Source organism: Mya arenaria, chromosome 9 (genome assembly GCF_026914265.1).
Source record: "Mya arenaria isolate MELC-2E11 chromosome 9, ASM2691426v1".
NCBI classification, from domain to species: Eukaryota; Metazoa; Mollusca; class Bivalvia; order Myida; family Myidae; genus Mya; species Mya arenaria.
This window is the reverse complement of record NC_069130.1, coordinates 5,238,460-5,255,072: the sequence shown is the minus strand read 5'-3', so window position 1 is coordinate 5,255,072 and position 16,613 is coordinate 5,238,460. Positions and strand designations below refer to the sequence as shown.

Genomic DNA, 16,613 nt, shown 5'->3' with positions numbered 1-16,613 from the left:
GCGAGTCTTTACCCTTAAGAGGGCGAGCCCTTACCCTTAAGAGGGCGAGCCCTTACCCTTCAGAGGGCGAGCCCTTACCCTTAAGAGGGCGAGCCCTTACCCTTAAGAGGGTGAGCCGTTACCCTTCAGAAGGTGAGCCCTTACCCTTAAGAGGGCGAGCCCTTACCCTTAAGAGGGCGAGCCCTTACCCTTAAGAGGGTGAGCCCTTACCCTTCAGAAGGTGAGTCCTTACCTTACCCTTAAGAGGGCGAGTCCTTACCCTTAAGAGGGCGAGCCCTCACCCTTAAGAGGGCGAGACCTTACCCTTAAGAGGGCGAGCCCTTATCCTTACGAGGGCGAGCCCTTACCCTTACGAGGGCGAGCCCTTACCCTTAAGAGGGCGAGCCCTTACCCTTAAGAGGGCGAGTCTTTACCCTTAAGAGGGCGAGCCCTTACCCTTAAGAGGGCGAGCCCTTACCCTTAAGAGGGCGAGCCCTTACTCTTCAGAGGGCGAGCCCTTACCCTTAAGAGGGCGAGCCCTTACCCTTAAGAGGGTGAGCCCTTACCCTTAAGAGGGCGAGTCTTTACCCTTAAGAGGGCGAGCCCTTACTCTTCAGAGGGCGAGCCCTTACCCTTAAGAGGGCGAGCCCTTACCCTTAAGAGGGTGAGCCCTTACCCTTAAGAGGGCGAACCCTTACTCTTCAGAAGGTGAGTCCTTACCTTACCCTTAAGAGGGCGAGCCCTTACCCTTAAGAGGGTGAGTCCTTACCCTTAAGAGGGCGAGACCTTACCCTTAAGAGGGCGAGCCCTTACCCTTACGAGGGCGAGCCCTTACCCTTACGAGGGCGAGCCCTTACCCTTAAGAGGGCGAGCCCTTACCCTTAAGAGGGCGAGTCTTTACCCTTAAGAGGGCGAGCCCTTACCCTTAAGAGGGCGAGCCCTTACCCTTCAGAGGGCGAGCTCTTACCCTTAAGAGGGCGAGCCCTTACCCTTAAGAGGGCGAGCCCTTACCCTTAAGAGGGCGAGCTCTTACCCTTAAGAGGGCGAGCCCTTACTCTTCAGAAGGTGAGTCCTTACCTTACCCTTAAGAGGGCGAGCCCTTACCCTTAAGAGGGTGAGTCCTTACCTCACCCTTAAGAGGGTGAGCCCTTACTCTTCAGAAGGTGAGTCCTTCCCTTACCCTTAAGAGGGCGAGTCCTTACCCTTAAGAGGGCGATTCCTTACCCTTAAGAGGGCGAGTCCTTACCCTTCAGAAGGTGAGCCCTTACCCTTAAGAGGACGAGTCCTTACCCTTAAGAGGGTGATCCCTTACCCTTAAGAGGGCGATCCCTTACCCTTAAGAGGGTGAGCCCTTACTCTTCAGAAGGTGAGTCCTTACCTTACCCTTAAGAGGGCGAGCCCTTACCCTTAAGAGGGTGAGTCCTTACCTCACCCTTAAGAGGGTGAGCCCTTACTCTTCAGAAGGTGAGTCCTTCCCTTACCCTTAAGAGGGCGATCCCTTACCCTTAAGAGGGCGAGCCCTTACCCTTAAGAGGGCGAGTCCTTACCCTTCAGAGGGCGAGTCCTTACCCTTAAGAGGGCGAGCCCTTACCCTTAAGAGGGCGATTCCTTACCCTTAAGAGGGCGAGTCCTTACCCTTAAGAGGGCGAGTCCTTACCCTTAAGAGGGCGATCCCTTACCCTTAAGAGGGCGAGCCCTTACCCTTCAGAGGGCGAGTCCTTACCCTTAAGAGGGCGATCCCTTACCCTTAAGAGGGCGAGTCCTTACCCTTCAGAAGGTGAGTCCTTACCTTACCCTTAAGAGGGCGAGCCCTTACCCTTCAGAAGGTGAGTCCTTACCTTACCCTTAAGAGGGCGAGTCCTTACCCTTCAGAAGGTGAGCCCTTACCCATAAGAGGGCGAGTCCTTACCCTTCAGAAGGTGAGTCCTTACCTTACCCTTAAGAGGGCGAGTCCTTACCCTTCAGAAGGTGAGTCCTTACCTTACCCTTAAGAGGGCGAGTCCTTACCCTTAAGAGGGCGAGTCCTTACCCTTCAGAAGGTGAGTCCTTACCTTACCCATAAGAGGGCGAGTCCTTACCCTTCAGAAGGTGAGTCCTTACCTTACCCTTAAGAGGGCGAGTCCTTACCCTTCAGAAGGTGAGTCCTTACCTTACCCTTAAGAGGGCGATCCCTTACCCTTAAGAGGGCGAGTCCTTACCCTTCAGAAGGTGAGTCCTTACCTTACCCTTAAGAGGGCGAGCCCTTACCCTTAAGAGGGCGAGCCCTTACCCTTAAGAGGGCGAGTCCTTACCCTTAAGAGGGCGAGTCCTTACCCTTCAGAAGGCGAGCCCTTACCCTTAAGAGGGCGAGCCCTTACCCTTCAGAAGGTGAGTCCTTACCCTTCAGAAGGTGAGTCCTTACCTTACCCTTAAGAGGGCGAGTCCTTACCCTTCAGAAGGTGAGTCCTTACCCTTCAGAAGGTGAGTCCTTACCTTACCCTTAAGAGGGCGAGCCCTTACCCTTAAGAGGGCGAGCCCTTACTCTTCAGAAGGTGAGTCCTTACCCTTCAGAAGGTGAGTCCTTACCCTTCAGAAGGCGAGCCCTTACCCTTAAGAGGGCGAGCCCTTACCCTTCAGAAGGTGAGTCCTTACCCTTCAGAAGGTGAGTCCTTACCTTACCCTTAAGAGGGCGAGTCCTTACCCTTAAGAGGGCGAGTCCTTACCCTTAAGAGGGCGAGTCCTTACCCTTAAGAGGGCGAGTCCTTACCCTTAAGAGGGCGAGTCCTTACCCTTCAGAAGGCGAGCCCTTACCCTTAAGAGGGCGAGCCCTTACCCTTCAGAAGGTGAGTCCTTACCCTTCAGAAGGTGAGTCCTTACCTTACCCTTAAGAGGGCGAGTCCTTACCCTTCAGAAGGTGAGTCCTTACCCTTCAGAAGGTGAGTCCTTACCTTACCCTTAAGAGGGCGAGCCCTTACCCTTCAGAAGGTGAGTCCTTACCCTTCAGAAGGTGAGTCCTTACCTTACCCTTAAGAGGGCGAGTCCTTACCCTTAAGAGGGCGAGTCCTTACCCTTCAGAAGGCGAGCCCTTACCCTTACGAGGGTGAGCCCTTACCCTTAAGAGGGAAGCATTAACCCAAGAGGATGAATGTCAAGGTTAATGAAAGTAGAATAAACTACATGGATGAGTTGTCAGTATTGATACTGATTTCAGAAATATCTTTGAACATGCATTCTATATGATGTATTGAAAAAATAACATTTTATCACCATATTTTCAACATTTGTAAGGTTTGGAACTTTCACCCATGAAACTAATAGATCATGGTAACGGAACATAAGTCATCATTTTCTCATTTCGTTTTATCAGGATCATATATATATATATCAATAAAATAACATTCATCTTCAAACAATTCACAGATACATTCATACCTATTAAGTTATCACATGAATAAACCTTACAATCTTAAGCGGAAAACTGTAACACAATGCACAATGTACTAAGATTTTATAATACCAGGGATTACAATATTGTATGACCAATCATTCTATAGTATTGCACAAAGCCCACAGTGAAACTATGACCATAATATGACTATTATAACTGACTGTTAGTCAGCAGCTTGGACATCAGCAGCCAATTGTATAAAACTGGTTATTTCTTTGATCAACCTTATACTGGAATAAAATTCTTTATTGATTGGTCAATGTTTATCTAATTATCAATGAGGACCAATCAAAATGCTTTTATGTGCAAACTAGCCAAAAGATAACCTGTGCATAACTTGTCCAGTAGATTCGATTGGCTGCTGAATCATAGTAGTATGCTAAAGTCTACCCAGTCCTTACATAAACTTAGAGATGCATACTGAGTTGATTTCTGTGTACAACTGCCGTAGTCCATTCTCCGACTTTACTTCCACAAAGTTGTGCTTGAATTGGATAGCCTGATTTAAAAACTAAAATGCACCTTTCTGCCATGTGTAAAGGTGTTTAAATTTCCAATATTCTTTGTCATTACCCCATTATGTACCCTTATGTAATGGTATCACACTAACAGTCACTAACTATGTGGGAATGAGATATTTAAATATCTAGTTTGTGTCTTGATATCAACTCCTTTGTCATTTCCCCATCTGGTCTCTGGAGTAATGGTAACACTTAATGGAATCAGATGCGATGATTTTTGAGGGTTAAGCAGTTGAGTGTCAAGCTGAAATAAATCCTTTCATACATGTGTCACACTATCTAGTTTTAGGTCATTGTTCCCACGATGGTCTTGAGTCGTTTGTACTCCTCGTTGACCTTTGCAAGCTGGGCGGGGAACGGGATGCCCTGGTTCCTGTACATGTAGTCAATCTTGGACATCAGTGCCTCCAGAATGAATTGACAATTCTTCAGAATAAACTTCACCTAAAACATATAGACTATAAGTTGGCTGCTCTGTGAAATGTACTACATGTATGGGCGGGGGTGGGGGGTATAAGTAATTGCACAACAATTGTGTGTATTGGTAAGAAAATGTTCCTCATATTTAAAATATTCATTTGTCCTTGTATTATAACCACATGTATGGAAACAAATGCCAAAACAGAATACTAGTATTTGAGATTCAAATTATAAAGGAATCAAAATAATTCATAGTTTCTATTCTTTAGAAACTACATGTACTTCTAAATGACTGTGTCCGCATAGAAGAATCAATCAAAACACCACAACTAACGACTTCAACAATACAAAAACAATACAAAAACAAACAAGTTATAGGTGGTTTTAACGTTTTATGTCAAATCTGTATACTCACATTTTCTTTAAACTTTTCATTCTTAACTGAAGCCTCCAGGTGTTTAACCTGTGCCCTGAAGATGTCCACGAGGGTTTCTGTGATGAGGGCCTCCCTCTCGCTAGTGTGCACGAGTATCAGGCTCTGTGCAAGAACCATCACAACCTTACAATACTGGGTCGTATTCATGGTCAGAGAGATGAAACACAGGTCTGGAAATAAAGATATTCATGTTGTACGGTAATATGGACAAGTGTTTCAGTAATAATTAATTATTCTCACTTGTTAGTATGGATAATTAATGCTCTTATCAATGCGGCAGGCAAAAAATGGACATTAAACAGAGGGTGATTGACAGGTCAAATGAGATTGCCATCCCCAATATTGTCTTGGTCTGATTTGTTTTCCAAAGAAATTTTGATGCTTTGAACATTTCTGACCCCAGGGATATTAAGAAATTACCCTGCTTCAGGGTTGGGATTTTGACAACAAAGTTTGCAATTTGTTTCTCTCTGGTGGTTATGCCAGATAGTTAGTTTTCTGGTCTTACAGATACAGTTTCCTGTATTGGTAAATAAAACGCTAGTAGGTTGAAAAGATGTCACTTAAATAACATCACAACGTTACTGAAATGACTTCATGACATTATATTTTTCATTCAATTTTCAATCAACATCAATTTATTATATATATATATTTACAATAACCCAATTGACATTTTCTGAAATTTAAGCATAAGAGACAAGTAAGAGTAAGATAAGAATATATTTCACTCGTAAATTCACTTGTGGAATTGTTTCTTTTTGTAATCACTTCATAAAATAAATTTTGATTTTGCACCCAAATCTATCAAATATCCTTTATATTTTTCATTATCATTCATATTATTTGGTTTTAGACAGTTATAATCCTACAGAGTTTTAAAGCTTCTTCAAATGGTCATACTATACACATGTTCCTTCAGATCAAGCCCCACGGCCGCCATGTCATCCACGTAGTACATACATTCAGTCTCTGTGCCAAGGTTGAGGGGGTTCCACTTGTCATCCTGCATCAAGGCAAATACAATTAACATAATGATGTACCTGCATATATAATATAAGTATAAACAATGTTAGGATGCCTTTGACATCACACACACACTCTGTCTTCAGGTTGAGCAGGTTACGTATCACTTGTCCTCCTGCACATAAACATAAATATACATGTATATAAACATGTCTTCTTAACAAGAGACAAATGAGTTCATTTGCATAGATTATGTTGGGCTATTTTCCACAGAGTGCAAACACTGTATGAGTGCAGGTTGATGGTCTGCCATTTTTCATCCTACATAAAGGTAATTGAATTAGTTAGAAACAATTTATTTTAGCTCCTCCAGTCAGGAGAATGTGCCTTGGTGGGGCTCTAACCCACAGTCTTTTAGATGAAAGGCAGACACCAATACCAAGTATTGGCTATAGACCACTCTCTCTACTGGTAGATTAATCGTAAACAATAAGAGAAATATTTCTGGGCTATTTTTGGGCTCCATATAGGAACTAAAATCACATCGCACATAAAAGCAGTATGAATAGTATGCTTAACAGATATCAGAACAAGAATAATACCTTTTTAAAGCAAAACTAAACATCAGTGTACATAAATCCATTACCTTAGCCCGGAACTTGACAGCTTCAATAATCTGAGCCCGGTTTTCTAGGACAGCCTTCTCCAAGTCTTCTGATATTTGATTGTCCAGGTAAAAACCCAGGTCAAGACCACTACCAGACAACTGGACATAAAAAAACATACAAATATTGAAATAATTCCATATACTTTGGTTTCTATGTAAAATCCCAGGTCTTATCCACCTACATATAACTGGACATAAAAAAACATACAAATATTGAAATAATTCCATATACTTTGGTTTCTATGTAAAATCCCAGGTCTTATCCACCTACATATAATTGGACATATAAAACATACATGTACAAGTAATGGCATAACAACATATATAACTGTAGTGTGTGTTTCCTATGATGTACAGGTGCTCCGGTAAAATCCCAAGTCTAAGTCACTGCCTGATAGCTGAAGGTTAAAGGTAAACTGATTGACATAATTACATATTTTTGCACTATAGGGATTCTATTTCTGCTCCCTTAATTTCTTTTTAGATCCATTGCCAGATATCTGTGAATAAAAAGTTGAAGTTAAATTGGAATAAGGTTCTAGGTCAATATGTTTCTGCAAACACTCATACTTTCACTAACAAGCATGTATAAAACTGTTTAACATGCCATTTGAACTAATTCAATCAAATACCCAAGATTCTAAATGCTCACCTCCACACAATGTTTGGTTGCTATGGAGACACATTCTGAGATGGTAGCTAGGCTGGACTTGCTATCAAATGTGTGTCTTTTGAAAATCCGGATGAAGAGCTCCATCTCTGTCTTTGCCCAAACGATGAAGGCTGGAAATATTAAGGAACAGGTAGGTTTATATTAACAAATCTCAAACGTGAGCTTAGCTAAATCATAATATAAGGAATGTTTCAAGAAATTGGGGCCAGTCAATTTACACTTGAATCAAAAAATGAAATCATTCCTATAATATCTAAAAGTCAGTTCTTTCCTGTCTGACAAAATCTTTGAGCCAGTAAAAACTCCTTTGCCTCAGAATTTCTTAATGGTCCAAAGACTAATTAATCCTATTTGTTCCACAAACTCTTGTCCGCAGCAAAGTATTCATATGGGTGTCCACTGCTGTGGTTCAGGCTTCACTTGTGTCACTGTATCTAAGCCTCTTACAAATAAATCCAGAATTGGTTTCTAACCAGAAAACAATCTAGGGACTAATTCATATCAGCCCTCAGCCATCTTTACAGTAACAAATTAAAGTTAAAATAAAATATTATTAAGTATTGACTGAAACATTCGCATGTGCATCAATGAGCTATACCTGAGAAGCATCCAAACAGCTGTGGAAAGGCCTTGTGAAACTCCCTCCCTGTCTCGGACAGACTGGCGAAGAACACATTACACAGGCAGCGGACATACAGGCTCGTGGCTCCCTCAAACTTCAACTGCCGGATATTGTACTTGATGATCGCAGTTCGGTTCTTCAGGAACAGATCACATGCCTGAAAATTGAATGTCCATAATGCACATATTAAATATAATCTTTTACTTGTATATTTACTTATTGCCTTCTTTCACTAGGGTGATTGAGTGTAAAACAAATAAAATCTGACCATGAATGAGAAAGATATGGACTGGACATTAACGGGACAGAAGGACCGATCCATGGACGGAAAGACATGACAATGTGTGTGATTCCAATAAAACGGAATATTAAATATGTTTCAATTTGATTTCCTCGGACATGACAAACTGTTCACAAGCCAAATGTATTAATACATTTTCAAAACCTTATTAGTTGTCCAGTTGTTCAGTAATCAGATCAGGGAGTACCCCTTATGAATTTTTCTGGCAACTTGATCATTAAACCCTCAGATGACAGCCTTTAGGACCATTCTGGCTATTTTAATGTGTGGTGTTTATGGAAGATACAATACAACTAAATTTTGTGAACCATTTATTCATCTCCATATGTAAGCCAAGAACGCAGCAAGACAACTGTGTGCCTAGCAGTATAACAGTACTGTATAATTAAACTCTAGAGGCGGGTTATCATATTACTTAAGCTAAATATTAAATATCGGAGCACTGGCAATAGACATCCATTAAAATACCATTTCAAATCACTAACCTGGGCGGACTTTCCCAGCCGTATCAGCTGTGCCACAGCCCTTCGAGCTGCTCTAGGACCGCCCCTTAATGATCTCTCGGGTGACACCTGTAGTTCACTCATTAAACCCTCTGTCAGCAGCTTCGCTCTGTGGTCTATCCGAGCTCTATAGTAAAAGATATAACAGTGAATTTATATTCATTATAAACTTGTCTCGTCTTTTCAAAAGGCTTATCATACATTCACTTTATCAAATCAAAGATCTGGAGTCGTTCTTTTTTTTTTTTTTAAAACAATGGTTTGACTTAAAGATCATTTAATTTGGCATGCAAAACTTTCAATTTAATTTTAAACACTACTTTAAAGAACCATTTTATTTTGTCAGTGGCCTTAAAAAACAATGAACTTAATGAATAATGCTTACTTAAATTCCTTCACAGCTGGTGTTTTCTGACAGTCTTTCAAATGTTCATTTACTGAAACAGATGAGAAATACATGTTTAATAAGACTGTTATCCACAATTATAATCATCAACATTTGAACCAGGCACTAATTTTTTGGAACATTTAAAGTCCCTTAGAACATAAAAGCTTAGCTCAATATTTTATTTAGGTAAAAAAGTTGTAATGGTTATATTCTTAGGAGCATTTGGAAATGAATACAACTCAAACTTAAAACTCTTAGTAAAATAGAGGTTTAATTTTGGTGATAATTTCGCACATCTATAAACATAAATACACACCTCTCTCTACAAGATCCACGGCCCCCTCGAAATCTCTCTGTGCTATACACATGTCCAGGTCTTCTGGGAGTTCTTGCAGCCAATCAGCAGACAGCATTGCCGTATCCATGGCAGCATCAACCTCGTCTGTATCCTCAATTGCTGGAAATTGGGTCGAAACATCAAACAAAAGATCAAAGGGCAAAAATCAAAAGCCACACCAAGACTCGGAAAGTTCATAGGAACTATTTAGACTTAATTTCACAGAGGGCAAGAACTAAGTTTATATGACAGTTCCCTTTTCACCAATGTAACAGGGTAAGAAAAATGTGAGCCAGACAGGGGCTCCCAACTCACCTACCGTACCACTTACACTACTACCCACCTGAATGGGAAACAATACCATGACACAATAAAAAGAGCTTAATGTAATTATTAATCAGTGATTTTATGCATGAACTTAATCAAAGGTAGACAACTCCACCTACAAGTGCTACTCTCTTCCTGTTTGGGAGTGGAAGGACTAGCGGCTTGCTGTTCGGCCAATCGGAGCGCAGCCTCTCGTTTCTGTTTGTCTCGAGCTAGTTTCTTCTTCTTCGTCTCCTCCAGGATGTCCAGCCATTGCCGCTATGGGTGATGATAATTTTTTTGAAAATTAACTAGCGATTTGTATGAATTTACTGACTTCTTGATTTTAAAAATAATGATGGTTATATTGAATAAAGTTGTCTAATAGGTGGCGGTTCCATGTAAGTGTGATTATTTAACACTTTATTTCATCCCTACATTATTTTCATTTCTGATCTACGGCAGTACATATATCAACCATTTTTTTAATAATTATCAATTTGGTTCAAATCAGTACCTGTAGTATAAATGTGGAAGTTTAAATCAGCAACTGTATAAGTTACAAACATTTCGATTTTTGTAATATCTAATTTCCATACAATGGTGCATTTTTTACATTCAAATCAGCTCAAATGTACAATAAGTTAAACCATCAATACTTCTTTATTCCTTATTATCAAGTGATTAGTATGAATTATAATTTATGAAAAGATTCAAGTGCCTACCTTGGACTTGGCACTGTCAGCAGCGTAGATCTTGGAGTCTGGAAACATAAGAACCTTGAAGGCATTTTTCACGGCCCCGGCATCACGGATGTTCACAATGGCGAGATTATCCAGCTCATACAGACCTTGGAACCTGTATCGGACTGGGCCTCGTCTGAAAATAGAACATGATGCTATAATTTTTCAACAGGCATAACAACAGCTATCACTTAAGACAGAATCAAATGAACATTTTTTGCAGTGAATGAAGTGTGCTATACTTATATCCCTGGGTGAAACAACTCCATTCAGCTTAAGGGTAAGATGCGGTATTGGTTTCAGCCTCTCACCCAAAAAGTATTGGGTCTGACTTTCAAGAGAGTGAGAGTGGTATAGTGGTATTGGTTTCAGCCTCTCACCCAAAAAGTATTGGGTCTGACTTTCAAGAGAGTGAGAGTGGTATAGTGGTATATGTGTCAGCCTCTAACACAAAAAGTATTGGGTCTGACCTTCAAGAGAGTGAGAGTGGTATAGTGGTATATGTGTCAGCCTCTCACTAAAGAGTTTGTAAGTTTTACCAGCAGCACATTCTCACGGCCTCTCAAAAATGACACCAATACTGGTTACTACCCAGGAAATGGACTTGAGAGTGATTCTATAAGCTATCAGCTTTCGTCACAACAGAGCTGAATGAAATTATAATAAATAATTACCAGTAAGTAAGCATGAAATATCACTCAGTGTGCAGTAGTTTTTTTAAACTATATTGGACTCACAATTCACATTTCACAATACTAAACTGGAAAAAAGAGTTCCTAATATTTTGTATCAACACTTCACAAGTGAAACCAGTGCAGATATGTTTAAAGATGCACTCTTACTCCCAAATAAGATGTACCAAAATTAATTCTTTTCTTTTAATTTACCAAAAAGGATGGATAAATATTGATTAGAATAGTTTTTTGAAGGATACTGTGTTTATTTGAAAGGAAGGTGCAGCAAACATGGTATTTCCACCTTATAAGATGATAGTTTATCACCGTTAATCTTTATTTGTGCACGGTTATAATCTTGTTTTCAGTAATTCATATTTTTCCATAAATATATCGTTTAATAAGTAGGGAAAGGTTCATCACTAAAAATTTATGTTTGTTTTACATGTGTATGTATTGATTTTACATAAGAGATTCATTTTAAGTGCAGTCTTATTCACTTTAAATTCATAAAACACATGATCTTACAGTGGACTTTACCTTGTTTGAAATATTCTGCTAAATTCACAATTGTAGGCATTTTGTCGCTATTTTTACAATTTTAAGGGCCCAGGCCCCATTCACAATAAGGTTGGAAAACGTCTTGTGTTGAACAAAGGTGAGAGTGGCAGTGTTAGTACCTGTTAGGAAGCCAGGAGGCGATCATAAGACTGTCGTTGAGTAGGAACATGTGAACACGCTGGATCTGGGCAAAAGATTCCATGTCAAGGTCAGCAAGGTCTCCATTGTGTATCAGCTGTCGGCCCGGTACCTCGGTCACACTCTGCAATATACGTTCACTGAACTCACAATCTAAACATACATAGAAGGATCAGCCCCAGTAGAATTATGTACATGTATATTCTTATGATTAAACATGGAGCTGCGAATGGTCCCTTACTCTGAATGATCTGTTGACCCGAGATCTCTCTCACAATCTTTCTATTGTTTTCAAATTAACTTAGTAAAATGTGCTTATCACTGAGTTAAAGAAATAATGTTGAATGACATATTGCACAAAAAAGTCATTTTGTATCACAGTTTAGAAAAGCTTGTTTCAGCACTTCAAAGCATTTGGACTCTTTCTGCACCATTCTTTAGAATTTAAGCCACAATTCAATTTGTATTGACACTAATGCAAACTTTATATACAGGGATGTTTTTATTTCGTTTTTTGGGGACCTGCCTCTTGAATATTTAGTTTCACATGTTATGCTGACAGGTTTCTTTTAATGTGTATGACCATCAACAGGCATTTGACTTGACTTTCACTTGGTGAATTGGGTTGGAATCAAAGCCAAAAATTGTTGAAAAGCTAAGTTTGTTTGAAAACAATAAGAGTAGAAAAATTGGACAGTTAAGTTTGGGCATAAGAAGAACTGTTTACATAAAACACTTTTTCATAAATAATCAGTTGATTTTAATACATGGCCATGTAATGCAAAGATTGTCATCATTAACTTATGGCATAAATTACTTGATAAAACATATCCGCAAGTACAGGTACATACTGAGCATCCTTCTACTTTCTCCAATAGAAAAGCAAGGTTTCTGCGAGTCTCTTCTTCTGGGTTTTCTGGCTCTGGATCTTTGGTCGGCTCCTCAACAACGGCTATGAGATATGAGAAACTAGTATTGTGAAATTCTACAGCAGAAAATCATTGCTTGACATCTGGTGTTTGATATTAAAAACATTAAAAAAACAAGAGGCCCATGATGGCCCTAAATCTCTCACCTAAGTACAAGATTTAAACTTTTGTTACCACCAGAAAATGTCACATACCAAATATCTCAGCTCTAGGCCATTCGGTTTCAGAAGTGTTTTTCCTTTATTTCTCTATGTAAACCAGGTGACCCTCAGGCAAGCCAATTTTAACCCCAGGGGCACAATTTGAACAATCTTGGAACATAAAATATCCACACCAAATATCTAAGTATGATATTTGTTTTCAAAATTGTACACTTGGTCCAAAATTCATTGTTGTAGCTAAAAATAAGAAAGAGGATCAAACACACATACAAAATATGTGTCTGAGACAAGTGGTTTCAGGCATGAAGCTTGTCAAAGATTTGATTCTGTAAGTCTCAAGGAAACTTGGATGGTGCAAGTTTTGACCCCAGAGACATAATAAGAACAAACATGGTAGAGGACAACCAGACAAAGTTACACATTAATTATCAAGCCCAAGGCCTTAAGGTGTTTTTCAAGATTTTTGTCCTTTCAGTTACCATGGCAACCAGAGTATTGCATGAAATTAATTTCTTAGAACAATTTTGAAAGGACACCACCCAAGGAACATCACTGTGAGGTTTATTCAAAATTTTCCAGGAGCAGTTTAGGTGATGTTTTTTAAATAATTGTTGAGGCGGACATAGACCGATTTCAATAGCTCACCTTGAGCAATTCCTGCTTAGGTGAGTTAAAAAAAACACACAAAAACAACAACATATTTCTGAATTTAATGTTTCAAAAAAAATATCATATTTATGCTCTTTGAAAGCCAGTTTCAAAGAGACACCCTTGCCATAAATATGTGTACTAATCTATCTTTGTTAGTTCATGAACATGAAGAGATGTAACAGACCCTCAGATCTAAAATGTATCTTCATATGATCAGCTTACATAGACCCCCATACCTTTATCGCTGACTAATGACATCTCCAGCATGGTGTTCATGAGGGATTTCTGCTCCGTGAGCATGTGGCTAACCTGGTACATTTCACCTTCAAGGACTAGACACATGGTTAAGGAGAAACAGTGCTATATATAAACAAGAGGCCCAAAAGGGCCTATGCTCTACTGGCATGGCTTTTGTGGTCATATCAATCCAGAGCATGTATGTATGGGTAAAAGGCAACAGACATATACTTTATGTTTTGTGTTTGGGTTACCTGAAAACGTAGCACGTTCAACATCTGAGCCCAGAAAGTATTGTAAGCAGATTAGTTGCATGAACTATTTTAATATGTGCCAAGTAAAAGTCATCTGACAAAAAAAAATGCTTTCAAAACTGTACTCATAGTAAAAATTTCGGTAGTTTTAAAAGTTGGTCAGAAGGTCAAAGTCAAGGGCATCCTAGGACAACATTGATCAATTTGAACAAACATTCACAATCAATTGTGCTGAGATGGATGCACGAACACACAAAAGATTTTCAAACCTTTCCAGATTTATGTTTACCAAACCTGAGAACCCTGGGTGTGGCCAGTAATGACACCAGGTGCATAATTTAAACATTCACAACCAATTTTGTTAAGATGAATGCGCAAACTACAGAACTTAAAGCTAAAAAATGGCCTTTGGGCTTTCAACAAGAACAAGGCAGAGTAATTCACAAAATCAACTGCAGAAGCAAAAAGCAAATTGTCTCTCAAAATCCTAGACTTGCAAATTGTCTCCCTTAACTCTAGACTTGAATTTACATGTACATGTAAACTTGGCTAAAAATAGAATTCGCTCATGCAGACCTGGCTAAAAATAGAAAGCATTTCTTTAAAACTTTCATGGCCCATAATCTAGGCATTTATTGGCGGATCTGGCTGGCTTTCAAAAGGAACCGAGCTCTAATGGATATCTAGATACTGTACAAGTTTCATCGAGATACAATCAAAACTGAAGACTGTATCGTGTTCACAAGCAATTGTTTACAGACGCACGAACGCACAACCGCACGGACGCACGGATGCACATACTACGTACACATTACCATTGCATAAGCTCTTCTGGCCTTTGGCCAGTAGAGCTAAAAATTATATTGATGATGATATTGTTGTGTTTTTTTTTTAGAGAACTTCTAATTTTAAAACCACCAAAAAAAGCAGAAAAAACATTTACATATCAGTGTGAACAAACATTCAGCTTTATTTCTGTAATTATGTGTCCTCTACAAGAAGAAATAGGAACCAAGGGTGGTTGGGAGAAGAAGTCTCCCTAACCTGTCAAATTGCTCCCTATTTTGCTTGAGGGGAAACAAAACTATATGTAGCAAGGTGCATATTTCAGTATTTTATCAGTTTGTGTGTTTGGTATGGTTCTATGTCGTATATTGTTTTGTATTGTTTGTGTATCGTTGTGTTTAGTGTTGTGCTACTTGGTTATTGTCCTCTTTGCGTCTATGTCCGTCTATGTCTGTCAATGTCCGTCTATGTCTGAGTGCGTCAGAGCATGAATACTGGTTATGCGAGTTTGTCTAAATTTATAGAGTGATTGATTGGTTCATAATACCTTTTCCCCTTTTTCCCGCTTCATTGCCCCTTATTTATATATACACATAAATCATTCCGTTCTGAATCATCATCGACGCAAGTCAAGATTGCAATTGTAACAGTTGTTACTAAATTCGCTCTTATCTTTGAGCTGAAATATTCTTACTTATTTAATATTCGCTCTTTATAATCTTTGAGCTGAAATATTCTTTCATATATAATTATTATTTAGTAGTTTATTACTCATAGTTCTTAGAATGTTTTATGCATTTAACCGCGAAGTCTCCCTTGATTTATTTACCGATCACTGTCCATTGTCTTGGTATTTTGTGTTATTAATAATATGATTATGTTAGCATATACTTTTATATGTTTTATTATATGTTTTAGGTTTCATTCGACAATGTAAATAAATATATTCGAACTCCGAAGTTGAGTGGTTTTGTCTTGGTACACCCACACTACAAATACATTTACCATGTAGAATTGTAGGTACCACAATTGGTACCTTACAAATCCTCAATTTGTTTTGCAACCAAACTTTTTTGTCACATATTGTTTACATGAATCTATATTATGTCCTCCCCTGACTTAAACTTGGTTCGAATTAGGACACACACACTTAAAAGATGTGAGTAAAATTTTAATATTAGCAGGCTTTCAAGTGACCAATAACAAAAAAGTAGGGATAAAAGTAGGAAGATTTTTTTTTTAAAGTAGCACTTAAACCAATCGCAAATATATGTGAGTGCATAATATAGATAAATTCTAACCCAACTAAAGAATAATGAAACAGCATACGCTAATTCCAAAAGGATACTTGATATTTCCCGAGCTGTTTCAATGAATTGTGAGTAGTTCTTGTACACATTTTTCTTCAGTTCTTTGGCCGTTGTGTCCGACAGAATCTGTACTTTCTGTTTCAACTCCAGTAGTGGCATCTCCCCCTCCTCAGATTGGTGACTGACATCTGAAATGTACATTATCATTGTATAAATAGAAAAATAATATCAAAATGCAATAAAAGATTAACAAAAATACAATTTTATGTTTGAAAAAAAAACGATTGCTTTTTGCACAGCAGGAGAATAAACCAAGCGCACACATACACAGGTTTTGTAATTTAACTGTAATGATCATATCCGAAGCATAGTTATCCGAATGCACACTATTTTAGTAAAGCAGGATATTCAGTCTTATGCTTACAGCGTTCCGGATCATAGTCCGAAGCAGATAAATCTTGAGCCAGTCGTCCATCAGACATCATGGAAAAGCTACAATGCCGACTAAAATATAAGACAATTCTTAATTATCTAAAAAGTATTCATTTCCGGATCGTAAGGATTCATTTTCAGGGGTATTAGTTATTCCTTCACCGGAAAATACAAAAAACCGCTGCCTTATT

At 39.1% G+C, this 16,613-nt stretch overlaps 1 protein-coding gene across 1 annotated transcript; it reads right to left on the bottom strand.

Moving 5' to 3' along the window:
• Window positions 1-3,309: 3,309 nt before the first annotated feature.
• LOC128246833 (exocyst complex component 8-like) lies at window positions 3,310-16,557 on the bottom strand. The gene is made up of 16 exons (XM_052965302.1): window positions 16,415-16,557; window positions 16,029-16,178; window positions 13,640-13,735; window positions 12,514-12,614; window positions 11,644-11,786; window positions 10,272-10,425; window positions 9,687-9,825; window positions 9,220-9,360; window positions 8,901-8,952; window positions 8,498-8,642; window positions 7,688-7,868; window positions 7,069-7,199; window positions 6,396-6,515; window positions 5,687-5,789; window positions 4,763-4,953; window positions 3,310-4,371 (listed from the first exon to the last, which is right to left on the bottom strand). The coding sequence occupies exons 1-16, from the start codon at window positions 16,473-16,475 to the stop codon at window positions 4,213-4,215; spliced, it is 2,067 nt and encodes a 688-aa protein (XP_052821262.1). The 5' UTR covers window positions 16,476-16,557; the 3' UTR covers window positions 3,310-4,212.
• Window positions 16,558-16,613: the final 56 nt, after the last annotated feature.